Source organism: Plecotus auritus (assembly GCF_963455305.1).
Source record: "Plecotus auritus genome assembly, chromosome: 10".
Classification (NCBI taxonomy): Eukaryota; Metazoa; Chordata; class Mammalia; order Chiroptera; family Vespertilionidae; genus Plecotus; species Plecotus auritus.
In genome coordinates this window covers 3,543,362-3,569,620 of record NC_137785.1, presented here as the reverse complement: position 1 = coordinate 3,569,620, position 26,259 = coordinate 3,543,362, and the positions used below count along the sequence as shown (strand labels likewise).

The 26,259-nt window shown below is 58.4% G+C and overlaps 2 protein-coding genes and 1 pseudogene across 3 annotated transcripts in view; all 3 read left to right on the top strand.

Moving 5' to 3' along the window:
- The window catches only part of LOC308236262 (patr class I histocompatibility antigen, A-2 alpha chain-like), a gene marked incomplete at its 5' end in the record, with an annotated part of 117,558 nt that overhangs the window by 30,650 nt on the left and 60,649 nt on the right, over positions 1 to 26,259 (top strand). Inside the window, one exon of the mRNA XM_080645738.1 lies at positions 2,679 to 2,783. Within this exon, the coding sequence (XP_080501864.1) occupies positions 2,679 to 2,783 (105 nt within the window). The remainder of the gene's footprint in view (positions 1 to 2,678; positions 2,784 to 26,259) is intronic.
- LOC308236257 (phosphatidylinositol 5-phosphate 4-kinase type-2 gamma-like) lies at positions 5,702 to 6,951 on the top strand (annotated as a pseudogene). Its single transcript has one exon. The product of its transcript is annotated as a phosphatidylinositol 5-phosphate 4-kinase type-2 gamma-like (transcript).
- LOC308236264 (class I histocompatibility antigen, Gogo-C*0202 alpha chain-like) lies at positions 23,037 to 25,749 on the top strand. The gene is made up of 6 exons (XM_080645740.1): positions 23,037 to 23,180; positions 23,296 to 23,580; positions 23,836 to 24,111; positions 24,707 to 24,982; positions 25,104 to 25,291; positions 25,438 to 25,749. Exons 1-5 carry the CDS (start codon positions 23,108 to 23,110, stop codon positions 25,241 to 25,243), a joined length of 1,050 nt encoding a protein of 349 aa, XP_080501866.1. The 5' UTR covers positions 23,037 to 23,107; the 3' UTR covers positions 25,244 to 25,291; positions 25,438 to 25,749.

The window sequence follows — 26,259 nt, the reverse complement described above, 5'->3', positions numbered from 1 at the left end:
GTGAGGCCGTCTGTGTCCTAAGAAGCTGCAGCCACAGTAACAGATAAAACGCAGAAGCAAATGTGAACACCCAGCGTCTCCCAGGGAGACGGGGAGGATGTGAAAGGGGAGCAGGTCCCTCCTCTCTCCTCCTTGTTCTCTGGGAAATGGGTGTTTTCCATAAAAACATGCCTCTGTTACCCTCTCACGGGCAGTGAGCATGCGACGTGCATTAATACTTGTTTCCCGTGTGATTCCGTGAGTGGTGACAGTGACAGACGGAACCACATAAACAGGATTATTGGGGGCCTCCCTCCTGTGTGAGGTGCACAGAGATGGTGAACCCCAAACCTTGGAAAGTCCCTGAACATCACAGGGCCTGTGCCCGGCTTCGGGGGACAGTGTGACGGGCGCTCCGCGCAGGAGGGGGGTCAGGACCGAGTCCAGGGCCCAGGCCAGCGCGCAGGTCTCAGCAGGGGACAGAGTCTGGGGGGGCAGCTCCGTGGTGGGGATTCCCCAGCGCCCTGGTTTCACTTCTCCTCTCCCAACCTGTGTCGGCGCCTCCTTCCTGGATACTCGTGACGCGACCCCATTCCTCACTCCCATTGGCTGAGCCGTTTCCAGAGCAGCCAATCAGCGTCCCCGCAGCTCCGGTTACAACTCCTCCGCTGAAGCGCGCGGACTCAGACGGTCCCCCAGACGCCGAGGATGCGGGTCCTGAGGCCCCCCACCCTCCTCCTGCTGCTCTCGGGGGCGCTGGTCCTGACCCCCAGCTGGGCCGGTGAGTGCGGGGTCGGAGGGGGCGGCTGTGCGGGGAGGAGCGAGGGGACCCGGCGGGGGCGCGGGGCCGGGAAGGCGCGTGTCAGCCCCGGCCCTGCCCTCCGTCCGCCCCCCAGGCCCCCACTCCCTGAGGTATTTCGACACCATCGTGTCCCGGCTCGGCCACTTCCTCGCCGTCGGCTACGTGGACGACACGCAGTTCGTGCGGTTCGACAGCGACGCGGCGAGACCGAGGATGGAGCCGCGGGCGCCGTGGATGCAGCAGCCGTGGGTGGAGCAGGAGAGGCCGGGGTATTGGGACCGGGAGACGCAGATCTACAAGGAAACCGCACAGACTTTCCGAGTGAGCCTGAAGAACCTGCGCGGCTACTACAACCAGAGCGAGGACGGTGAGCCGCGCGCCGGGCCCGTCACGCCCCCCCTCCCCACGGACGGGCCGGGGTCGCCCCGAGGGTCTGGGTCCGAGCGGTACCCCGAGGCGGCGGGACCCGCCCGGCCCCCACCCGGGAAGAGACCTCGGAGTCTTTGACCCGATTTCACGTTCACTTTAGATTCAGTCCCCACGGGGCGGGCGGGGCGGGACGGGTTGACCTCGGGGCGGGGCTGACCTCGGGGCGGGGCTGACCTCGGGGCGGGGCTGACCTCGGGTGGGGTCAGGGTCTCACACCATCCAGACTATGTATGGCTGCGACGTGGGACCGGACTGGAGCCTTCTCCGCGGGTACCAGCAATACGCCTACGACGGCACCGACTACATCGCCCTGAACGAGGACCTGACCTCCTGGACCGCAGCGGACAAGGTGGCTCAGATCACAAAGCGCAAGTGGGAGGCGGAGGGTGTGGCAGAGCATTGGAGGAGCTACCTGGAGGGCCTGTGTGTGGAGTGGCTCCGCCTTTTCCTGGACAAAGGGAAGGAGACCCTGCAGAGCGCAGGTACCAGGGGCCCTGGGGCCGCCCCCTCTCCCCGGGGCTGGGGTCCTACAAGGAGACAGGACAGGGGGTCAGAGTCAGACACCCCTCCTTGGGGTCAGAGAGGGAGTCCCCCTGGATGTCCAGGTCAGGTACCAGAGGGACTCCCCCTCCTCTCAGGGACAGTTAGGGGTGCAGGCTCTCCTGGGGTGCAGGGAGACCCCTGAAATAGCCCATCAGCGATTCCCATGGGCCCTGCAGGGGCTCTGGGACCCACGGGGACCTTCTCTCTCAGGCCTTGTGCGCTGCCCACACCCCTGTGTCTGAGGCCTGACCCCAGCTTTTCTGAGTCACGTGCCCTCCACCCAGGTCAGGACCACAAATCCCTTTTCTCCCCTCAGAGACCTGCCTCCTGCCCTGGGCTGTGTCTCTCTGATTCTAGAACTTTCTAAAGACTAGGGGGCCTTCCATATGCCTCTGCCCAGGCTGGTGTGGGGGCTGCGTGCTCACTCCCCGACCCAGGTGTCTGTCCACTCTCAGGATGGTCACATGGGTGCTGCTGGAGTGTCACATGGCGGATGCAAAGTTCCTGCATTTTCTCCCCTCCCCTCAGATCCCCCAAAGGCACACGTGTCCCACCACCCCGTGTCTGCCCGTGAGGTCACCCTGAGGTGCTGGGCGCTAAGCTTCTACCCTGCGGACATCAGCCTGAGCTGGCAGCGTGACGGGGAGGACCAGACCCAGGACATGGAGCTGGTGGAGACCAGGCCTGCGGGGGACGGCACCTTCCAGAAGTGGGCGGCCGTGGGGGTGCCCCCGGAGAGGAGCAGAGATACACGTGCCATGTGCAGCACGAGGGGCTGCTCGAGCCCCTGACCCTGAGATGGGGTGAGGAGGGTCGTGGGCACAGAGCCACTTCTCAGGGCAGGAGAGGCCCTGGGGAACCTCAGTGGGGTCGGGGCTGAGGCCTGGGGTCAGGGCCCTCACCCTCCCTTCCCTTCTCTTCCCAGAGCCGCCTTCTCACACCTTCATCTTCATCATCCTGGGCATCGCTGGGGGCCTGGTTCTGCTGGGAGCTGTGGCTGGAGCTGTGATGTGGGGGAGGCGGCGCTCAGGTGGGCAGGGGTGGGGTCTGAGTGTCTGTCCCACTGGGGGTTCAAGCCCAGGTAGACGTGTGTCCCGCCTCATTCACGGGAAGCACCGTCCCCACGCGTGTGATGGCCAGTGTGGGGCTCTGTGCTCACCCTTACTCCTTAGTGAGGCCCGTGGGAAAATGAGGGCCCCACTTACCACCTGATGGTGCTGGTGGTGGGGACCCCGTTCCCAGCAGCCCCAGGTCAGAGGGCAGGTCCCTGCTGAGCACAGACTCCAGGAGGGCGGTGGGCCCAGTCCCCACACATGCACTTTCCTCAGGTTTCCTGATCCTGCCCTGGGTCTATACACTCGGTTCTGGAAACTCCTCTGGGGCCCAGGACTAGGGCTTCCTTTAGGACCTCATGGCCCTGCCTCCTTCCTGGTCTCTCACGAGATGTTTTCTTCCCGCAGGTGGAAAAGGAGGGAGCTATGCTCAGGCTGCCAGTGAGTATGGAGGGGTGACCCCCGAGTTTCTGGGACAGTGCCTATGGGAGGCATGCAGGACCTCACCCCATAGTTCCTCCTTACTCCCTTGACCTGGGGCTCTGACCCCATCCCGGTGTGCCTACCCCAGGCAATGACGGCACCCAGGGTTCTGATGTGTCTCTCTCGGCTTCTAAAGGGGATACCTGATCTGCGGATGGGGTGGGCAGAGGGGAGGACTGGGTCATGGGGATTCTGTGGGACATTGTGAGCATGAAATGGTCTTTGAGAATGTCACCAGTTTCACAAACTCCCCTGAATCTGTTCATGATGATTGTCCTCCACAGCGTGAGGCAGCTGCCTTGTGGGGACTGAGTGATGGAAGGTGTGTTCACGCTCCCACATCCTGACTCAAGAACGTCTGATTGGGGCGCTGGCTGTAGGAAGCCCCCGATTGTCTACACTGTCAGAGAAGTGTAAACAAGGAGCTCGGAACGCTGGTGAACTTTGAGCCCTGGCAAGGGCCAGAGCTATGCACCGATTGTTGAGTCCAGACAGTGATGGCTCAAGCAATTTCCTGACCAAATAGTCTCAGAGTAAATCTTTCTAACATTTACTGACCCTTAAGAGAGTCTGTCTGTTACCGGAATTGCCTGCCTGACTAAGGGCTATTTGTATGTCCAAAGTTGAATAAAAGGTTGGCAAGGCCTGGGCACCAGGGGAAGTCCTTCTGGTTGTGTTGGGCTTCCCGCCTGGCCCCCAGTATTTCCAAATTACTATTTCTTGTCTCCTCTCTGTCATTTGCGCGCGGCCCTCCTCCAGATTCCGAACCCTGAACCACACAGGACTTGGCTCACACATCTGGTGCCACAACAGGGGACACCTGGAGGAGAAGATTTCATCTAGATCGGAAAAATGAAGCTTTGGCGGCAAGGTAGAGAAGATTGCACCGCATAGGTGGGGAACAATTCACTGGATAGGTGGGGAAATTCACCACGTGCAAAGCCCACAGCCAGCTGCAGAAGATGGGATCTGTAAGTAGGGTTGGAATGTCTTTTTTTGAGCCAGGCTAGTGGGGCAGAATTCGGTTAAAAAGTAAGAAACTTTATTGTAGACTTTTGGTTTGCATGCTTAAGAATAAAGAAATTAAAGTGTCAGGAGGTATTCTCCTATAGTTTTTGCATGATGTTATAGAACATAACCCTTGGTTTCCTGAAGAAGGTACATTGGATCTTGAATGTTGGGAAAGATTGGGTCAAAACTTGAAAAAAGCTCAGCAGCAAGAGACATTTTCATTCAGCAATTAGCTTATGAAAATGCCAATGCTGATTGTAAGAAATGCCTGACGCCTCTGAGGAAAAAAAGTACCATTACAGAAATAATTGAGGCTTGTCTGAACGTGGGGTCAGGCACTTTTCAAGCAAACTTACTCGCTGCCTCTGTAACAGTGGGGAATATAAGGCGTTATAATTGTGGTAGAACCGGACATTTTAAAAGGGAATGTACGCATCCAAGAAGGACACAAGGTGGCGCTCCAGGGAAAGGCGTGAGCCTTCTGCCTCCAGATTCAGTCAATGCAGATTCAACCTCTTTTATGTCCTAGATATTAAAGAGGAAATTATTAGATACTTGTGCATTAGTTATTGTTTATTGTTAGTTTATTAACCACGAATTTAATTTAATTTAATGAGAAAGAAATGATAGATGGCCAGGCGATTGCTGAGTTTCCCCAGAACAAACAGAATGCGGGAATGGGGAGAGAGAGAATATGAGTGGTACACGTGGCCAATAATACAGGTTCTAGGAAAATTCTCTGGACAGAGGGAAGTAATGAAAAAATTACTAGGTCTTTTGGCGAACCTGGAGAATGGACGCCCACTCGAGAATGTTATTAAAAGTCTCATTTTTGCCATGTTTTTATTTCACAATCCATCATTTAACATTTAGACAAATGAAACATTTCCCAGAATTGAGGGATGCATCTGGGATTTCTGTACCCGTGAGAAGAAAGGCTAGCTTAAGAGAAAAGCGCGCTCTGCCCTATTTTGGGTGACTTCTTGATCCCCAATCTCTTCACGGATGCTACAGAAAGAACTAAGACTGCTTTTTCTTTAACAAATGGCAAAAATGACACAAAATATACAGGTTATATTTGGACAATAGGATTAATGCTTCCATAATAATGGTGATCTTTGAATAATAATGTAGCGCATTCCAAGGTCCTCCCAAATCTTGGGGCACTCCTGTTTCTCCACAAAATAAAAATAAAATAATACTTTAGCACTGAAGGCACTAAAAGTTAGCTCTGTTATAAAATTGCCAAAAGAAAACGGCCTTGTTAATTGGCTTTGAAATCTTAAAGTTGTTAGAACATAAATAATAAAAATAACTAAAATAAAGAATTTGTGGGCTTCCGGGGTCGGGATCCCGATCGCGGCCGGCTCCGGCTTCCCCTGGGTCGGGTACGTGGGAGGCCATGGCGTCCTCCTTGGCCTCGCCGGCCTCCATAGCGGCGAGCACAGCGGCCCCCGGCCAGGGTTTCGGCTTCGCCTCCAAAACCAGGCAGAAGCATTTCGTGCAGCAGAAGGTGAAGGTGTTTGGGGCGGCTGACCCACCGGTGGGCGTGTTCCAGGGGGGCATCGCCCACTCGATCATTGAGCTCAGCCAGGTGCCTCCCCCTGTGATGCTGCTGCCAGATGGTTTTAAGGCCAGCTCCGAGATCAAGGCCAACAATCACCTTTTCCACAGGGAAAATCTGCCCAGTCATTTCAAGTTCAAGGAGTAGTGTCCCCAGGTCTTCAGGAACCTCCGTGATCGATTGGGCATTGATGACCAGGAATGCTTGGTATCTTTTACCCGAAGTCCCCCGAGTGGAAGGGAAGGCAGTGACGGTCGCTTCCTTATCTCCTATGATCGGACGCTGGTCATCACAGAAGTATCCACTGAGGACATTGCTGACCTGCACAGCAACCTCTCCAGCTCCCAGCAGTACATTGTGAAGTGCCATGGCAACACGCTGCTGCCCCAGTTCCCGGGGATGTACTGAGTTAGCGTGGACAATGAAGACAGCTACATGCTTGTGATGCGCTACATGTTTAGCCACCGTCTTCCTGTGCACAGGAAGTGTGACCTCAGGGGCTCCCTCGTGTCCCGGGAAGCCAGCGATAAAGAAAAGGTTAAGGAATCACCTACACTTCAGGATATGGACTTTCTCAACAAGAGCCAGAAAGTTTATAGTGGTGCAGAGGAGAAGGAAATATTTCTAGAGAAGCTAAAGAGAGGTGTGGAGTTCCTAGTGCGGCTGAAGGTCATGGACCTCAGCCTTCTGTTGGGCATCCGTGACGTAGTTGGTGGCTCCGAACCAGAGGAGGAGGGGCCTGTGCGGGAGGAGGAGTCCGAGGGGGATGGGGACTGTGGCCTGAGGGGACCTGCTCTGGTGGGCTGCTGTGGCACCTCCCCTGAGGGCATTGGCAGCTACATGCTTTCCCATCGGCCCCTGGGCCCTGGAGAGTTTGAATCCTTCATTGATGTCAACGCCATCCGGGGTGCTGAAGGGGCCCCCCAGAAGGAGGTGTATTTCATGGGCCTCACTGCCATCCTGACGCAGTGTGATGCCAAGAAGAAAGCAGCTCCTGCAGCCAAAACTGCCAAGCATGGGGCCGGGGCAGCGATCCTGAGCAGTATGCTCAGCGATTCCTGGATTTCATCACCAACATCTTTGCCTAAGAGACTTCGTGGTCACTGCTGCCTTATGTTCAGAGTAGACTTCACCAAGCCTTAATTTTCTTACATTTTTCCACCTGTGATGCCCATGGCAAGACACCCATGGAGGTACACTGGTGTCAGAATAAGGCAAAGGAAACTGGTCTGGTTAAATGGAAAGATCCCGAGTCTGGGTTCTGGAAGGGCCCCGATCCCCTCTTCACATTAGGTATATTTCCAGAAAATTTCTCCAAGCCCGTGTGGATTCCCGCAAGAATATTAAACTTCAACATGGATCCAAGGGAAGAACGGGCCAGGTTAATGAGGACCTTGCACCTGGAGCCATGCCTTACAGCTGCAGACATTCGACCATCCCAGCCGCAGGCAGGCTGCACACCATCCCATTGTATCCTTTCTACATTCCAAAGAGATTCCCTCATGATTTTAAACACAACCGGCTTTCGCTTGGGTTCCTACCAACCTAGCCGAGCCTTGGGAATCTCATCACACCTAGCACCTGTCCCATGATCTGGTAAAAATCTTAAAAATACAACAAGGATTTCTTGGAATGTTAATTGCAGGAATCTTTGCCCTCTTAATGTTAACGTCTGTGGGCGTTGCTGCTTCACCCATGGTACAAACTGTTCACACTTGTCAGTTTGTACAACAGGTTAAGGAAAATGTAACTAAGACCTTGTCTATACAAAAAAGAATTGACAGCCAACTTGAGACTGAATTGTGGGCCCTAAAGTCTACAGTCTTGTGGACGGGTGATAAAATCCACAGCCTAGAGCAAAGACTATCCTTGCAGTAATTTTTTCCAGATTTGTTTTACCCCCATTTGCTATAATAGCACCTTGCACCCTTGGGAATCAATAAAAACTCACCTTCTTGGTGCTTGGGGTAAAGGTAACACAACCCTTGATATTTTAGAATTACAACAGCATATTGTGTAGTTATCCCAGGCAAACTTACAAACTAATTTTTTAGATGCCTGGCAGCAATTTAAAAAGGACATGAAAGAATTCAACCCCTTCAACTGGATCTCCTTACATGTGCCTCAGCATAACCACTGTTGCTTGTCTCATTTTTGTTCTCATATGTTTATTTCTAGTCTGCAGATACGGAATGAAGAGTCTTGAAGGGACCCGGACCCTTCAGTCGGCATTCACTTTTCAAGATTTACTAAGGAAAAGAAACGGGGGGAGATATAGGAAGCCACCCATTGTCTTCACTATCAGAGACGTGTAAACAAGGAGCCCAGAACGCTGGTGAACCTTGAGCCCTGGCAAGGGACAGAGCTATCCACCGATTGTTTAGTTCAGACAGTGATGGCTCAAGCAATTTTCTGACCAAATAGTCTCAGAGCAAATCTTTCTAATATTTACTGACCTTTAAGATAGTCTGTCTGTTACTGAAATTGCCTGCCTGACTAAGGGCTGTATGTGTATCCAAAATTGAATACAAGGTTGACAAGGCCTGGGCACCAGGGAAAGTCCTTCCCCTTGCGTTGGGCTTCCTGCCAGGCCCCCAATATTTCCAAATTATTTCTGGTCCGGTCTCTGTCATTTGCACGCGACCCTTCTCCAGATCCCGAACCCTGAACCACTCAGGATGTGGCTCGCACACTGGTCCAGCCCTGCTCCCCACACTTTCCTGTCCAGCAGAAGTGGGCTGGGCCCTCCCCATCCCTCCCTTTACTGCCTAGTGCTCTGAGCTGCAACTTCCTGCTCCCGTATTGAAACGAGATTCTGGATGTGACTCTTCATTTCTTGTCATGAAAGGTTGATGGATTAAAGGATGGCTGAACATCTGAGAGGAAATTAATGGAAGCACCTTGAACTTTCATGGAGCCCATGTGATTTTGTTGCTCAGCCAGTCACAGGTGGAGACAAGACAGGCTGTGAGGATGGAGCATGCTCAGTGCGTCGTGGGCTTTCACGTGGTCACTCCTCGGCTGGGTCACCTCTCTGCTCTTCTGACCTTGCCCCTTCAGTGGAACCCTGTCCCACCAGGACCTGTGCTCACAGGGACTCACATCCCCCAGGCCTTGTCCCCTGTCCTAATGCAGCACAACTCCAGGACGCTGGACAGCAAGGGCCTTTGCGAGGGGTGGGGTGGGGGCAGGGGGACCCAAGTTAGCCTGGAATCAGGCCGGAGTCTGGCCCTCAGCCCCCACCTTCAGGTGTTTGTTGTTTTGTTGCTTTTGTGGATATTATCCCAGTTATTGTGTGTGTGAATGTTGGTCTCATTCTCTGGGTGTCCCCGTCTGACTCAGGGTACATGTCCCCATCATTGTCCCACAGACCCAGGTCCCTGCACACAGGAGCCCGCGGTGGGGAGAGATGGATTTCCGGTTCCTGCTGCTCTTGCCTCCTTCCCCAGCCTCATGTTCTTGCCCTGAACTCTCGGGGGAACCAGGTTGTGGCGTTAGCACAGAGGAGGGTCCCCCATTCCTCCTCTGAGATCAGGTCCTGCTGGGATTGTGCTCTGCCCGCTGCCCTCTCTCCAGCCTCCAGTGGCCCCCCAGGATGTGGGGAGGGGAGGCAGCTGCAGGTTTAGGGGAGCAGCGCTGTGGGCAGTGCAGGTGCAGTGAGGGCCCAGGAGGCACCCTGAGCTGCAGCCCCCCTCCCTCCCCCAGGACAGCTGAGCTGGGACCACAGCCATGAGGTCACTGTGTCCAGCACAGGGAGGGGCTCCCCCTGCAGGAGCCGCGGCTGGTTGAGTGACAGATGTGAGCGCTGGGGTGCCTCTGGGGCCTCACTGAGGGGGAATGGGAGACCTGCTGGCCATGGGCAGGTGTGTGGGGCACAGAGTGTGTAAGAGCCAGGGAACAGGGAGGGGTGAGGGTGAGAGAGGGAAGGGTTCTGGGGCCACCACGGGAAGGGGACCCAGGTGTGGGCCTGTTTGATGGGTGGTCAGTGTGGGCCTTGCTGGGAGGTGACCTTGAGGAGAGATTGGAAGGTCATGGCCCAGGAGGCCACCTGGAGGGAGGTCTGCCCAGGCGGGAACCTGCAGTGCGCATGCCCCGGGGCAGGAGGGGTCTGGTCTCTGGGAAGAGCCAGGAGGCGGGTGTGGGTGCAGCAGAGAGAGATGGAGCTGAGACAGAGCCTGGGGGACCACATGGCGGGAGGGGGTTGGAAGGGCGGGGGCTGTGCTGAGGGAGGTGGGGTCCCAGGACAGTTTGGAGCAGGAGAGGGACGTGGGGTGACGCCCCCTTGAAATGGTCGCTGTGGCTGTTGTGCTGAGGACAGTCCTTGGGGAGAGGGAGGCAGCAGCGGGGGAGCGGGAGGACCTGCGGGGTGCAGGCAGGAGATCCCTCCGCGGGGTGAGCTGTGGGAATAGTGGGTCGGATGGGATTCTGGAACCTTCTGAGGACTTGACAGAACTCCTCTGGGTCCATCCGGGGTCTGGGAGAGAGCGGGCACTGTCACCATAAATCATTGGATGGAAGGAGGAGGATAGAGTTGCCCTCTGCGGAGATGGGGAACCCACGGAGCAGCATATATGGGGGGGGGGGGCATCACAGAGGTTGGTTGTAGGAGATGTTGGGGGGAGCTGTCTGCTAGGAACAAGGGAACCGGGGGGCTGGCAGGTGGACAGGAGCTGGAGGATGGAGGGGTGTCGCTGGAGAAAGAGCCTTGGGCGGCGACGCACAGAAAGGCCATCTCGGGCTTTAAACAGGGACGCGGCCCCCAGGGAGCGAGGCTGCAGGACACAAGGGGGAGGGACCCACCAGGACCCCGTGCTGAGCGCCCCATCCCACCCGCACCCGCGCCCCCTCTGCAGTCCTGTCCCTGAGTCCTGAGGCTCAAGGGCCCCGAAGCCCTGCTTTCCGGGGTGCAGGAGGCCCTGACTCGCAGAGACTCCGGGATCTGGGGCGAGGGGCGCGTCGGGGTCCCCAGGGAGGCTGGTGCCAAGGCCTCGAATCACACGTTCAGCAGCAGGAACCCGGGCCGCACGCACCTCCCCTGTGGGGCTGGAGACCCTGGTCTGGCGCCATGAGAGGGGGCGTGGGCGGGGCTGGGGGTGTGAGGAGCCCACCAGGGGTGCTGGGGCTCAGCCAGACAGGGAGCTGCTGAGGTCATCGACAGAGCTCCCCAGGGGCGGCCTCACACCCACAGTGAAGGGTTTTGTGGGTTTTTCCTCAGAAAGGAAAGGGGGGCCCCCCGTGTGGTCAATGATGGATGTGAGGCTGGGAGTGGCCTGTCATTGTCTCTGCCCCGGGTTGGTGTCAGGGGGGGGACTAGGGGAGCGGGTCCCGGTCAGCGTGTCTCTAACCTGCTCCCAGGAAGGCACAGCTGTGCTCCCCGCTGGGGACCATGGACCCCACTTCTCCAGCCTCCCACACAGCTGTGCCCACGCCATGGGCTCTGACAGGATCGGGGAGCCCCAGGTCAGGCTGAGGCCACACAGCCAGGCGGAGCCCAGCCCAGCCCAGGTCGGGCCCACAGGGACCCCTGCCTGCTGCGGGCAGAGGGGCCACTGCCCACCCCCGAGTCCCCTGGCCCTGGCCCGGGGGGCGGACTGCCGTGTCTGCTACCCCTGGTCCCCAGACACTGTTCCTGCCACTCCCCCCCTGCCCAGTGCTCTCCGCCAGCCCAGCCCCTCGGGGTCACCTCGTCCCGAGTCAGAGCCTGGCAGGAGGGAGCCTCAATTCGGGTCCAGATGCACGAATGTTGGGGGGGACGTGGGGTTCCCTCTTGTGTGGAGGGACATGGTCCCTGCCTCCCACCAGACTCTGCACGCATGGATTCTCCTCGTGTGGGAAGAGCGAGCAGGGGCTGGGCTGAGGGGTGGGAAGAAGGGCCGTTTCCAGTTCTGGGGGCCAAGAGCTGGGGCTGGACCTTCTGAGTGCGGGGTGGGCGCTCCGGTTGGGCTGGAGAAGGAGTGATGGATGAGTGACAGGCAGGAGGTGGGGTCTCTCACTGAGAGTCTGTGCGATGGGAGGGGTGTCCCTCCGCTCACCCAGGTCTCTGCTTCTCTGCCCCCATCTGTGTTCCTCCCATTCAGCTCCGTTCCCATGGGACCCCCTGGAAGGAGCATCGCCCCCAGGGCAGGGCTCTGTCCCACAGGACCCCCCTCCGTCCTCACCCAGGGCTCAGGCTCCCATCCCCATGGGACCTGCCCAGCTGACCGGTGCGACCGCACAGTGAGGGCTTCCACCAAGCTCATGATCTGCTGCATGAACGCATGGCCCTCAGGGAAGGGCGGGCTCACTCTCACCGTTTATCACAGGGACCCAGTGAGCAGCCCGGTGAGGGGATGGGGCGAGGTGGGGAAGGTGCCCAGTGCAGGGGCCTCTGTCACGGGGAGTTGACAGGTGTCACCCCGTCCCCTCCAGCAAGTGGGTGTGGCCACTGCTGCAGAAGCTCTCTGAGCCCCATGGTTAAGGGCTTTCTATAAAAGCTTCACTAGGTGGACACCATTGACTGGATCATGGGCCATGGGTGATGGAACTTGAATGCTAGCCCCTGTCCCCCCTGTTTGGGCCCTGAGGCTGAGAGTTCCCTCCTGTGATCAGCTTGGTCTTTCTGGGGACCAGCCCCCACCCTGAGGCCTCCAGAACCTCAGCCAAGAGCCACCTCATCAGCGTCCCACAGGCACCTGTCACTCAGGAGAAGCCCAGGGTTTCAGGAGCTCAGGGCCAGGAGCCAGGGGCAAAGGCCAGACCCAGTCTCTTCCCTCAGGGCAGAAATCAGGAGAGGAGGGTGGTTCTGGGAGAGGACATGGAACTGGGGGTGGTCGTCCCATAGGGAGGACAGGCACTGCCCCACCTGTACCTGAGCTGCTTCTGCTGGCTCTGCTGGGCTGGGGGTGAGGGAGGACTGTGCTGGGGAGTGTCCCAGGGTGGGATTCCCACCAATGCTGGCCTTCCTGCACCTCTCAGTGATCTAGAGTCTCTGAAAATGAGGGACCCGAGCCTGGGGTTCCCTTTGGGATCTGAGCCAAGCCTGGGGTGACAGGGACAGTGAGCTGCTCAGCCACGTGCATAGGGTCTGCTCCTTCCTCAGCCTGAGGGAGGTGTCGGCTTAGGTGTGGATACAATTGGAGAATAGATGAATTTGATGGGCAGACGTTGGGTTATAACTTCAAAATTCTGGCATAAAATAAGATCCATTCACACACACACACACACACACACACACACACACACACACACAGATACTTACTGAGAATCTCAGTCTGTGGTGTAATGGCATCTACACTAATAAAGGGGTAATATGCTAATTAGACCAGACACCTTCCAGACGTTCTTCTGGACAAAGCCATGGTGGCGGGGGCCAAGGCAGAGGCGGTTAGGGGCGATCAGGCTGGCAGTGGAGAGCAGTTAGGGTTGACCAGTCCAGCAGGGGAGGACAGTTAAGGGCCATCAGGCCATCAGGGGAGGGCAGTTAGGGGCCATCAGGCCATCAGGGGAGGGCAGTTATGGGCAATCAGGCCCCTATGGGAGAGCAGCTGAGGGCAATCAGGCCAGCAAGCATAGGTGTTTAAGGGTGACCAGGCCGGCAGGCAGAGGTAGTTTGGGGTGATCAGGCAGGCAGGCAGGTGAACCTTTAGGAGGCAGCAGTCCCGGATTGTGAGAGGGAAGTCTCCCGAGGGGTCCAAGATTGGAGAGGGTGCACGCCGGGGTGAGGGACGTCCCTCCCCGTGAACGAATTTCATACACCGGGCCTCTGGTTATGATATGAGGAACATGCGTGTTCCTTCCTGAAATCCTGCAGGGGATGTCCTGTCTCCGTCTCCCTGGGAGGTTTGGGGCTCTTCTCTGTGTGTTCCCTGGAGTGTGAGTGTGAGCGTTGCTTTGTGTACATGAGGCAGCAAAGGGAGAGAAATCCCTACAGGGACTATGTCCACTGGGCAGGGCTCAGAAGCAGTTTGATGGGCGCAACATGCCGGCTCTATCCTTTCCATTTGACATTTTAATGTTCTATCCTCTCTTCCCAGGTCGCCACATCAATCCAAAAAGGAACCCAGTCCCGTCTCCCATCCCCGTGGCTTCTGCTCCTCCTGTGAACTCTGGGTGAGAGCTCACATGTCCCAGCCGTGTGAGCACAGTGAGCATGGAGAGCGCATGGTGTGCACCCCCCCGACCTCTGTTCTGCATTCATGTCCCCGTTCCTCTCTCCCAGGAGGAGGCAGAGGCGCAGAGTGGGAAGCTACATCCCCAGGCGGCACCAAGCTCACTCCTGAGGGACCCTGACGCCAGGTCGGAGCTGTGGGGTCAGAGGCCGGAGCTCCCACCCCCTGCCCTGGGCTCCTCCCCACGGTCCTGTCACCATCCCGAGTCACAGATGAGGGAACGGGGTCCTGAGAACTCAATGCCGGGGTCCCGGTGCCCTGAGCCAGCGAGTGGGGAGGGGAGAGGGGAGCAGATCTGGAGGTGCAGGAGCTGAGGGTTATGGGGCTCACTGGCCCCTTCCCGTGGGGCCTGCACAGTTTCATCAGCTGCAACCACTGCTCCTGAGGGAAAGGGCGTTTGCTGACTCTGGGATTTTTTAAAGATTTTTATTGATTTCATAAAGGAAGGGAGAGGGAGTGATAGAAACATTAATGATGTGGATCATTGATCGGCTGCCTCCTAAATGCCCCCCCTACTGGGGATCAAGCCCACAACCGGGGCATGTGCCCTTGCCTGGCATCGGGACCCCTCAGTCCGCAGGCTGACACTCTGTCCACCGAGGCAAACCGGCCTGGGTTCTACAATTTTATAAAATATTGGAGTCTCCCTGCTTGTACTCGGTAATGGCGTCAGGGTCTCTAGGGGCATGAAGACCGGGCCTCTGACTGACGTCACTCACTGAGCCGCCCATGGCCCCTGTGGGCTGTGCCTGAGGGACCCTTGCTGTTCACTCATAGAAGCTTCCAGAGCTCTAAGGGCCGCCTAACACATTCAGAGTGAAGTGGAGCTCAGAGCACCAGCCTGAGGCTCCTTTAGGGAGAAGTGGGCGGAGCGCTCCCCCTGCAGGAGGAGGGGCAGGCCCAGTCCCAGGCCCAGGCCTGGCGCTCAGGTCTCAGCCCAGGGAGGAGTCTGGAGCAGGGCCCTCAGTGTGGGGATCCCCTTCTCCCTGGGGTTCCCTTCTCCATCTCACATCCCTGCTGAGTCCTCCTTCCCGGATACGCATGACGCAACCTCACTGCTCACTCCCATTGGGTGTCTGCTCCCAGGTTAGAACATCTCCAGGAGCACCCTGGACTCAGAAGGTCCCGGGACACCCAGGATGCAGGTCCTGAGGCCCCCCACCCTCCTCCTGCTGCTCTTGGGGGCGCTGGTCCTGACCCCCAGCTGGGCCCGTGAGTGCGGGGTCGGAGGGGGTGGCTGTGCGGGGAGGAGCGAGGGGACCCGGCGGGGGCGCGGGGCCGGGAAGGCGCGTGTCAGCCCCGGCCCTGCCCTCCGTCCGCCCCCCAGGCCCCCACTCCCTGAGGTATTTCCGCACCATCGTGTCCCGGCCCGGCCGCGGGGAGCCCCGCTTCCTCTCCGTCGGCTACGTGGACGACACGCAGTTCGTGGGGTTCGACAGCGACGCGTTGAGTCCGAAGGCGGAGCCGCGGGCGCCGTGGATGCAGCAGCCGTGGGTGGAGCGGGAGAGGCCGGGGTATTGGGACCAGGAGACGGTCTTGGCCAAGAGAGAAGCACATGATTTCCGAGTGTTTCTGCAGACCCTTCGTGGCCACTACAACCAGAGCGAGGACGGTGAGCGGCGCGCCGCGCCCGTCACGACCCCCCTCCCCACGGACGGGCCGGGGTCGCCCCGAGGAGGCGAGACCTGCCCGGCCCCCACCCGGGAGGAGCCCGCGGGGTCTTTGACCGGATTTCACTTTCAGTTCAGATTCAGGCCCCGCGGGGCGGGCGGCGGGGCTGACCTCGGGAAGGGGCTGACCTCCGGGCGGGGTCAGGGTCTCACACCATCCAGAGGATGCAGGGCTGTGATGTTGGATCAGAGGGGCGCCTCCTCCACGGCTACTGGCAATTCGCCTACGACGGCGCTGACTACATCGCCCTGAACGAGGACCTGACCTCCTGGACCGCGGCCGATGCAGCGGCTCAGATCACAAAGCGCAAGTGGGAGGCGGAGGGTGTGGCAGAGAGTGAGAGGAGCTACCTGGAGGGCCTGTGTGTGGAGTCACTGCGCATGTACCTGGAAAAAGGGAAGGAGACCCTGCAGCGCGCAGGTACCAGGGGCCCTGGGGCCGCCCCCTCTCCCTGGGGCTGGGGCTCCTACAAGGAGACAGGACAGGGGGTCAGTGTCTGACACCCCACCTTGGGTCAGGGAGGGGGTCCCCCTGGATGTCCAGGTCAGGTACCAGAGGGACTCCCCCTCCTCTCAGGGATGACTAGGGGTGCAGGCTCTCCTGGGGTGCAGGGAGACCCCCCTGAAATAACTCATCACCTGCAGGGGCTCTGGGACCCACGGGGACCTTCTCTCTCAGGCCTTGTGTGCTGCCCACACCCCCGTGTCTGAGGCCTGACCCCAGCTTTTCTGAGTCACGTGCCCTCCACCCAGGTCAGGACCAGAAATCCCTTTCTCCCCTCAGAGACCTGCCTCCTGCCCTGGGCTCTGTCTCTCTGAGTCTAGAACTTTCCAAAGACTATAAGGTCCTTCCAGGTGCTTCTGTCCAGGCTGGTGTGGAGGCTGTGTGCTCCCTCCCCCACCCAGGTGTCTGTCCACTCTCAGGATGGTCACACGGGCGCTGCTGGAGTGTCCCATGGCGGATGCAAAGTTCCTGCATTTTCTCCCTCCCCTCAGACCCCCCAAAGGCACACGTGACCCACCACCTTGTGTCTGCCCATGAGGTTACCCTGAGGTGCTGGGCGCTGGGCTTCTACCCTGCGGACATCAGCCTGAGCTGGCAGCGTGACGGGGAGGACCAGACCCAGGACATGGAGCTGGTGGAGACCAGGCCTGCGGGGGACGGCACCTTCCAGAAGTGGGCGGCCGTGGGGGTGCCCCCCGGAGAGGAGCAGAGATACACGTGCCATGTGCAGCACGAGGGGCTGCCCGAGCCCCTGACCCTGAGATGGGGTGAGGAGGGCCGTGGGCACAGAGCCTCTTCTCAGGACAGCAGGGGCCCTGGGGGACTCAGTGGGGTCGGGACTGAGGCCTGGGGTCAGGGCCCTCACCCTCCCTTCCCTTCTCCCCCCAGAGCCGCCTTCTCACACCTTCATCTTCATCATCATGGGCATCGCTGGGGGCCTGGTTCTACTGGGAGCTGTGGCTGGAGCTGTGTTGTGGGGGAGGCGGCGCTCAGGTGGGCAGTGGTGGGGTCTGAGTGTGCACTCTAGGCAGTGACAGCGCCCAGGGCTTTGATGTGTCCCTCTCGGCTTCTAAAGGTGAGACCTGCCGTGGAGAGGGGAGGGCAGAGGGAGGCCTGGATGGTGGGGAGTCTGTGGGACACTGTGAGCATGAAGTGAATTTTGAGAATGTCACCAGTTACAGCCACTGCCCTGAATCTGCTCATGATGATTGTCCTCCATAGAGTGAGGCGGCTGCCTTGTGGGTCTGAGTGATGGAAGATGTGTTCACGCTCCCACTTCCTGACTCAGGAACCTCTGATGGGGGGGCTGGCCCAGCCCTGCTCCCCACACTTTCTGGTCCAGCAGAGGCAGCTGGGCCCTCACTATCACTGTCTTACCTTCCTCATGCTCTGAGCTGCAAGCTGTTCCTTCTGCATTGAAATGAGGTTCTGGGGGTGACTTTGTTCATTTCTTGCCATGAAGGGTGGTGGGTAAATTAAAGGAGAAGATGCTCCATTTTGAGGGAAATAAATATAAACACCAAGAACATTGCAGAGCTCATGTGTTTGCTGTGCTGAGCTGTCCCAGGTGTGGACAGGGGAAGTGGTGAGGACCGAGTGTGGTCGGGGCCTGTGCCCAGGGCGTGCTCAGTGCATTGTGGACTTTGACGTGGTCACTCCTCGGCCGGGTCACCTCTCTGCTCCTCTGTCCTTGTCCCTCAGTAGAACCTTGTCCCACCAGGACCTGTGGTCACTGGAACTCAGACATCACTGAGGCCTGTCAGGCGTCCTAATGCAGCGCATCTTCAGGACCCTGGACAGCGAGGGCTTCCTGGGGCGGGTCAGCCTGGGCTCAGGCCTGGATGGGGCCCCAGCACCCATCTTCTGGGTGTTCTTTGTTTCTTTGATTTTATAGATATTATGCCTGTTAGTGCTTTCATGTATGAGTTATGGTCTCATTCTCTGGGTGTCCCCGTCTGACAGGAACAGGGTACATGTTCCCCGTCAGTGTCTGGCAGGCCCAGGGTCCCCGCACACAGGATCTGTGGTGTGGAGAGATGGCTTTTCAGGCTCCTCCTGCTCTGCCTCCTTCTAGGGCCTGAACGTTCCCACCCTCTGATCAGCTTGGTCTTTCTGGGGACCAGCCCCCACCCTGAAGCCTCCAGGCTCCTCAGCCAAGAGCCATCTCATCAGCATCCCAAAGACACTTGTCACTCAGGAGGTGCCCAGGGTGTTAGGAGCTCAGTGCCAGGAGCCAGGGTCAAAGACCAGGCACTTTCTCTCATCCCACAGGTCTCTGCCCACAGATCCATTAATGGCCAAAGGGTCCCAGTAGTTAAGGACGCTGGCACCTTACTAGAGTCCCACTCACTCATGAACAAGAGTCCAGTCCATCCTCCTGTTGAGGATGGTTACATGGTCCACACATTCATGAAAATAACCCAACAGTTTTAGTCAGAGGGGAAACTCAAGTTCAGCCACCATGTGATATTGGTGCCCACCTCCCAGGAGAGCAAAAATGAAAGAGTCAGACAAAGTCAGTTGTTAGCAGGAATTTGGACTCATTGTTTCTCTCCTATATTCCTGGTGGGAGAGTAAGTTGTTTCAAATACTGTGAAAATGCTCTGGCAGCACTCACTACCTCCAGCATTTGGCAGGACTCACCACACCCACTGCCCCAGCAATTCCCCTCCTGGTTATATCCCCAAAGACACTCATACATATGTGTGCCAGAACATATGGAGAACTGACTCATAGCGGCACAGTTTGCAAAATCTGCGTATAAGACAAATGCACGTGAGCAGTAGCGGAGGAGTGTGGTGTGTTCATAGGACAGAACCCTGTAGCCCTGAGAGTGGATACGCTACAACCACAAGAGCCAGTGGGACGGGGATGGACATGATGTGGAGAGAGAGCAGGTGCAGGGAGGAGGCCCCTGTGACATTCCTTCCCTCAAAAGCTGACGGGACTCACCTGTGGGGTAGAAATCTAGGTAGGGGTGAGTCAGGATGGGGCCAGTGTGTGACCAAATAAAACTGAAGAGGGTCCGCTGAGGACTGGAATGTTCTGTGAGTGTTGTTGATCCCAACCCTCACCCTGTGCAAATTCGCTGTATACATAGGATTTGTCCACTTTTCTTTGGGCATGTGATTTTTCATCTTTTTATCTATTATTAAAATTTTATCTTTGTAATTTCACCCCATTTCCTATTTGTTCTGGTTCTTTCCCAATTTTAGGTTCTGAGGGTATCTCTCTGTCTGTCCTAATTATTACTTTCCCTAGATCCTGTCTGTATGTCAAGAATAATTCTTTCCAGGGTAAAACCTCAAAAGAAGAAGCAGAAGTGGAGGAAGAGGAGGAAGAGGAGGAAGAAGGAGAAGAAAGGGGAAGAGAATGCGGAGGAGGGGGAGAGCTAGTGGTTATACAGTGAGTCACCAAAGAGCAGGACTCTGTGTGGATAAGGAAGCACATCATGGTCTCCTGTGGGATCGTGTGGACATTAGGGACTCCCAGGACTCTGAGCAGGGTTAGCACAGCTCACAGGGGACAGTCTCCAGGCTTACCATCCCTGGGGCCCCCGTAGGAAGAACCGTGGCGTTTCCATCAGGGGAGAGACCAGCTTCCTGACCCAGTGGAGATGCTCAGCCTGCACCATCCTGGTGTCAGCCTGACGTTGGGGGCAGGGGAGCCCTGAGGACGGTGCCCACGTGGGAATGGGGTGTGATTGTACCATGAATGGAGGGGGAGGGATGTGATGAGCCGTGGGTTTCAGCTCACCCCAGAGAACAGCTGTGACTGGGAACTCAGACCCATCCACAGGGAACAGAGACCCCTGTTCCTGCCCGTTGTTCAGCTGCTGGTGAGGACCGTGAGGACAGCCCTTCCGGAAGGAAGGTCTAGATGTCCACGACGTGGGAGATGCTGTCACAGGCTTGGGGTTGGCTTCCCACAAACCCGGTGGGGGCGCAGGAGTCCATGGGTTTGGCTTCCCTCAAACCCGGTGGGGGCGCAGGAATCCGTGCGGTTGGGTTCCCACAAACCCGGTGGGGGCGCAGGAGTCCATGGGTTTGGCTTCCCTCAAACCCGGTGGGGGCGCAGGAGTCCATGGGTTTGGCTTCCCTCAAACCCGGTGGGGGCGCAGGAATCCATGGGGTTGGCTTCCCACAAACCCGGTGGGGGCGCAGGAATCCACGCGGTTGGCTTCCCACAAAATGGGGTCCGTGTCAGAACGCCCTCTCCCCCCATCAGGACAGGGAGGAGTCGCCAGCTTACTCAGTGACCCACCCTCAGGCCCACCTTAGGAGTGTTGGGAACTCCCCTTCTCCCTGGGGTTCCCTTCTCTATTTGTCACATTAATGGCCAAATTACCAATAATCACCACAGTGGCGGGTAGAGATTTGAGTGGGATAAAGTCTCTCCTCTTTGCAGAAGTCCCAGACTCCACGCAGACAGTGTCACCTGTGCCTCAGGTGACATGATAATGGCATCTCTGTGGGAAGATAAGGTCCAGGAACCCTGTCCCTGTAACTATGGGCTCAGGGACCCCAGTTCGTCCTCAATGACACGTCCCTGCCCAGACCTGGAGAGCAAAGACCAGCCAGGTGAGGGCTCCCTCATGTGCCACCTCAGGGCAGACACCAGGAGAGGAGGGTGGTCCCAGGAGGGGACAGGGAACTGGGGTGGTCGTCGAATGGGGCAGGACAGACGCTGCCCCACCTGTATCTGAGCTGCTTCTGCTGGCTCTGCTGGGCTGGGGAGGAGGGGGGGCATGTGCTGGGGAGGGTCCCCGGGTGGGATTCCACCAATGCTGGGCTTCCCGCACCTCTCTGTGTCCTCGAGTCCCCGACAATGAGGGACCCAAGCACGGGGTTCCCTTTGGAATCTGAGCCAAGTGTAGGGCGGCCAGGGCCACTGAGCTGCTCAGCCGTGTGCAGAAGGGTCTGCTTCTCTTCTCAGACCTGACCGAGCCTGAGGCGTGGGTGTGAAAGCTATTGTAAAATGGATGAAGTTGGTGTGTAGAATTTGGGGGATAACGTTAACATTCTGACATAAAATAAGGCCCCTTCACACACACACACACACACACACACACACACACACACACACACAGATGTTCACCCAGAATCCTAGTCTGTGGTGTAACAACATGATATACAGACCACTGAACAATGTATGTCTCAGTGATTTTTAAGGAGAGCGGGAAGGAGAGGGAGAGGGAGAGAGAAACGTTGATGAGAAACATCTGCTGCCTCCGTAACGCTCCCCACTGGGGACCGAGCTGCAACCCAGGCAGGAGCCCGACTGGGACCGGAACCGGCCGTCCCTTGGTGCACGGGGGGGATGCCCAACCGCTGAGCCACACTGGCCCGGTGACATCAGGACCCCGTGTGTTTCCTCCTGAAATGCTGCCTTGGGCTGCAATGGTCTCTGGCTCCCTGGGAGGCTGGGGCTCGTTTCTCTCTGTGCCTTCTCTATGGTGTGAGTGAGAGATGCTCTGTGCATGGGAGGCAGCAAAGGGAGAGAGAGAAATGGCTGCAGAGATCATCTCATTTGTCAAAGAGTTTAACGGGTGCAACAGGCCAGGTCTGTCCTTCCCATTTGACATTTTAATGTTCTATCCTCTCATCCCAGGTCGCCACATCAACCCAACAAGGAACCCAGTCCCGTCTCCCATCCCTGTGGCTGCTGCTCCTCCTGTGAACTCTGGGTGAGAGCTCACATGTCCCAGCCGTGTGAGCACAGTGAGCATGGAGAGCACATGGTGTGCACCCCCCTTGACCTCTGTTCTGCATTCACGTCCACGTTCCTCTATCCCAGGAGGAGGCAGAGGCGCAGAGTGGGAAGCTACATCCCCAGGCGGCACTGAGCTCACTCCTGAGGGACCCTGACACCAGGTTGGAGCTGTGGTGTCAGAGGCCGGAGCTCCCACCCCCTGCCCTGGGCTCCTCCCCACGGTCCTGTCACCATCCCGTGTGACAGATGAGGGAACGGGGTCCTGAGAACTCAATGCCGGGGTCCCGGTGCCCTGAGCCAGCGAGTGGGCAGGGGAGAGGGGAGCAGATCTGGAGGTGCAGGAGCTGAGGGTTATGGGGCTCACTGGCCCCTTCCCGTGCGGCCTGCACAGAGTTTCATCAGCTGCAACCACTGCTCCTGAGGGAAAGGGCGTCTGGTGACTCTGGGATTTTTTAAAAGATTTTTATTGATTTCATAAAGGAAGGGAGAGGGAGTGATAGAAACATTAATGATGAGAATCATTAATCGGATGCCTCCTAAATGCCCCCCCTACTGGCGATCAAGCCCAGAACCCTGGCATGTGCCCTTGCCTGGCATCGGGACCCCTCAGTCCGCAGGCTGACACTCTATCCACCGAGGAAAACCGGCCTGGGTTTTACAATTTTATAAAATATTGGAGTCTCCTTGCTTGCACTCGGTAATGGCGTCAGGGTCTCTAGGGGCATGAAGACCAGGCCTCTGACTGACGTCACTCACTGAGCCGCCCATGGCCCCTGTGGGCTGTGCCTGAGGGACCCTTGCTGTTCACTCATAGAAGCTTCCAGAGCTGTGAGGGCCGCATCGCATGTTCTGGGTGAAGTGGAGCTCAGAGCACCAGCCTGAGGCTCCTTTAGGGAGAAGGGGGCAGAGCGCTCCCCCTGCAGGAGGAGGGGCAGGCCCAGTCCCAGGCCCAGGCCTGGCGCTCAGGTCTCAGCCCAGGGAGGAGTCTGGAGCAGGGCCGCTCAGTGTTGGGGCTCCCCTTCTCCCTGAGGTTCCCTTCTTTATCTCAAATCCCTGCTGAGTCCTCCCTCCTGGATACTCGTGACGCCGCTCCACTTCTCACTCCCATTGGTTAAGCCGTTTCCAGAGCAGCCAATGAGCGTCATCGCGGCTCCGGGTTATAACTCCTCTGCGGGAACACCCAGAATCTGATGGTCCGGTGACCCCGAGGATGCGGGTCCTGAGGCCCCCCACCCTCCTCCTGCTGCTCTCGGGGGCGCTGGTCCTGACCCCCAGCTGGGCCGGTGAGTGCGGGGTCGGAGGGGGCGGCTGTGCGGGGAGGAGCGAGGGGACCTGGCGGGGGCGCGAGACCGGGAAGGCGCGTGTCAGCCCCGGCCCTGCCCTCCGTCCGCCCCCCAGGCCCCCACTCCCTGAGGTATTTCAGCACCGCCGTGTCCCGGCCCGGCCGCGGGGAGCCCCGCTTCCTCGCCGTCGGCTACGTGGACGACACGCAGTTCGTGCGGTTCGACAGCGACGCGCTGAGTCCGAGGATGGAGCCGCGGGCACCGTGGATGCAGCAGCCGTGGGTGGAGCAGGTGTACCCGGGGTATTGGGCCCGGAGCACACAAAATTTCAAGAGAGTCGCGAAGGATTTCCTAGTGAAACTGCAGACCCTGCGCGGCTACTACAACCAGAGCGAGGACGGTGAGCCGCGTGCCGGGACCGTCACGCCCCCCTCCCCACGGACGGGCCGGGGTCGCCCCGAGGGTCCGGGTCCGAACGTCACCCCGAGGTGGCGGTACCCACCCGGCCCCCACCCGGAAGGAGCCCGAGGGGACTTGGACCCGATTTCACTTTCGGTTCAGATTCAGGCCCCCTGGGGCGGGCGGCGGGGCGGGGCTGACCTCGGGGAGGGGCGGGGCTAACCGCGGGGCGGGGCTAACCGCGGGGCGGGGTCAGGGTCTCACACCTTCCAGAATGTGTTTGGTTGTGACTTGGGACCCGAAGGGCGCCTCCTCCATGGGTACAGTCAATACGCCTACGACGGCACCGACTACATCGCCCTGAACGAGGACCTGACCTCCTGGAACGCGGCCAATGCGGTGGCTCAGATCACAAAGCGCAAATTTGACCAGCGCGGTACGGCAGAGCGTCAGAAGAGCTACCTGGAGGGGGAGTGTGTGGAGAGGCTCCGCATGTACCTGGAAAAAGGGAGGGAGACCCTGCAGCGCGCAGGTACCAGGGGCCCTGGGGTTGCCCCCTAACCCCAGGGCTGGGCTCCTAAAAGGAGACAGGACAGCGGGTCAGTGTCAGACACCCCTCCTTGTGGTCAGGGATGGAGTCCCCCTGGATGTCCAGGTCAGGTACCAGAGGGACTCCCCCTCCTCTCAGGGATGACTAGGGGTGCAGGCTCTCCTGGGGTGCAGGGAGACCCCCTTGAAAAAGCCCATCAGCGGTTCCCATGGGCCCTGCAGGGGATCTGGGACCCATGGGGACCTTCTCTCTCAGGCCTTGTGCGCTGCCCACACCCCTGTGTCTGAGGCCTGACCCCAGCTTTTCTGAATCACATGGCCTCCACCCTGGTCAGGACCACAAATCCCTACACTCCCCTCAGAGACCTGCCGCTTGCCCTGTGCTATGTCTCTCTGATTCTAGAACTTTCTAAAGACTAGGAAGTCGTTCCAGGTGCCTCTGTCCAAGCTGGTGTGTGTGCTGTGTGCGCCCTCCCCCACCCAGGTGTCTGTCCACTCTCAGGATGGTCACATGGGGGCTAATGGAGTGTCCCATGGCGGATGCAAAGATCCTGCATTTTCTCCCCCCCCCCCCACAGGCCCCCCAAAGGCACACGTGACCCACCACCCTGTGTCTGCCCGTGAGGTCACACTGAGGTGCTGGGCGCTGGCCTTCTACCCTGCGGACATCAGCCTGAGCTGGCAGCGTGACGGGGAGGACCAGACCCAGGACATGGAGCTGGTGGAGACCAGGCCTGCGGGGGACGGCACCTTCCAGAAGTGGGCGGCCGTGGGGGTGCCCCCCGGAGAGGAGCAGAGATACACGTGCCATGTACAGCATAAGGGGCTGCCCGAGCCCCTGACCCTGAGATGGGGTGAGGAGGGCCGTGGGCACAGAGCCTCTTCTCAGGGCAGCAGGGGCCCTGGGGGACTCAGTGGGGTCGTGGCTGAGGCCTGGGGTCAGGGCCCTCACCCTTCCTTCCCTTCTCCTCCCAGAGCCGCCTTCTCACACCTTCATCTTCATCATCATGGGCATCGCTGGGGGCCTGGTTCTGCTGGGAGCTGTGGCTGGAGCTGTGATGTGGGGGAGAAGGCTCTCAGGTGGGGGAGGCGTGGGGTCTGAGTGTGCACTCTAGGCAGTGACAGTGCCCAGGTCTCTGATGTGTCTCTCTCGGCCTCTAAAGGTGAGACCTGCCGTGGGGAGGGGTGGGCAGAGGGAGGCCTGGGTGATGGGGAGTCTGTGGGACATTGTGAGCATGAAGTGAACTTTGAGAATGTCACCAGTTACAGACAATGACCTGAATCTGCTCATGATGATTGTCATCCACAGCGTGAGGCGGCTGCCCTGTGGGGACTGCATGATGGAAGATGTGTTCACGATCCCACTTCCTGACTCAGGAACCTCTGATGGGGGGGCTGGCCCAGCCCTGCTCCCCACACTTTCTGGTCCAGCAGAGGCGGCTGGGCCCTCACTATCGCTGTCTTACCTCCCTCATGCTCTGAGCTGCAAGCTGTTCCTTCCGCATTGAAATGAGGTTCTGGGGGTGACTTTGTTCATTTCTTGCCATGCAGGGTGGGTGGGTAAATCAAAGGAGAAGATGCTACATTTTGAGGAAATAAATATAAACACCAAGAACTTTCCAGAGCTCATGTGTTTGCTGTGCTGAGCTGTCCCAGGTGTGTACAGGGGAGGTGGTGAGGACCGAGTGTGGTCGGGGCCTGTGCCCAGGGCATGCTCAGTGCATCGTGGGCTTGGACGTGGTCACTCCCTGGCTGGGTCACTTCTCTGCTCCTCTGACCTTGTCCCTCAGGGTACCCTGTCCCACCAGGACCTGTGGTCACTGGAACTCAGACATCACTGAGGCCTTGAAACCTGTCCTAATGCAGCGCATCTTCAGGACCCTGGACAGCGAGGGCTTCCTGGGGCGGGTCAGCCTGGGCTCAGGTCTGGATGGGGCCCCAGCACCCATTTTCTGGGTGTTTGTTGTTTCTTTGATTTTGTAGATATTATGCCTGTTAGTGCTTTCATGTGGGAGTTATGGTCTCATTCTCTGGGTGTCCCCGTCGGACAGCAACAGGGTACATGTTCCCCGTCAGTGTCCCGCAGACCTAGGGTCCTTGCACACAGGACTCTGTGGTGTGGAGAGATGAC

Coding starts and splice junctions, on each gene's coding strand:
- LOC308236264 (XM_080645740.1), top strand. CDS start 23,108: ATGCGGGTCCTGAGGCCCCCCACCCTCCTCCTGCTGCTCTCGGGGGCG. Junction 23,181..23,295: donor CCTGACCCCCAGCTGGGCCG/GTGAGTGCGGGG, acceptor TCCGCCCCCCAG/GCCCCCACTCCCTGAGGTAT. Junction 23,581..23,835: donor CTACAACCAGAGCGAGGACG/GTGAGCCGCGTG, acceptor GGGCGGGGTCAG/GGTCTCACACCTTCCAGAAT.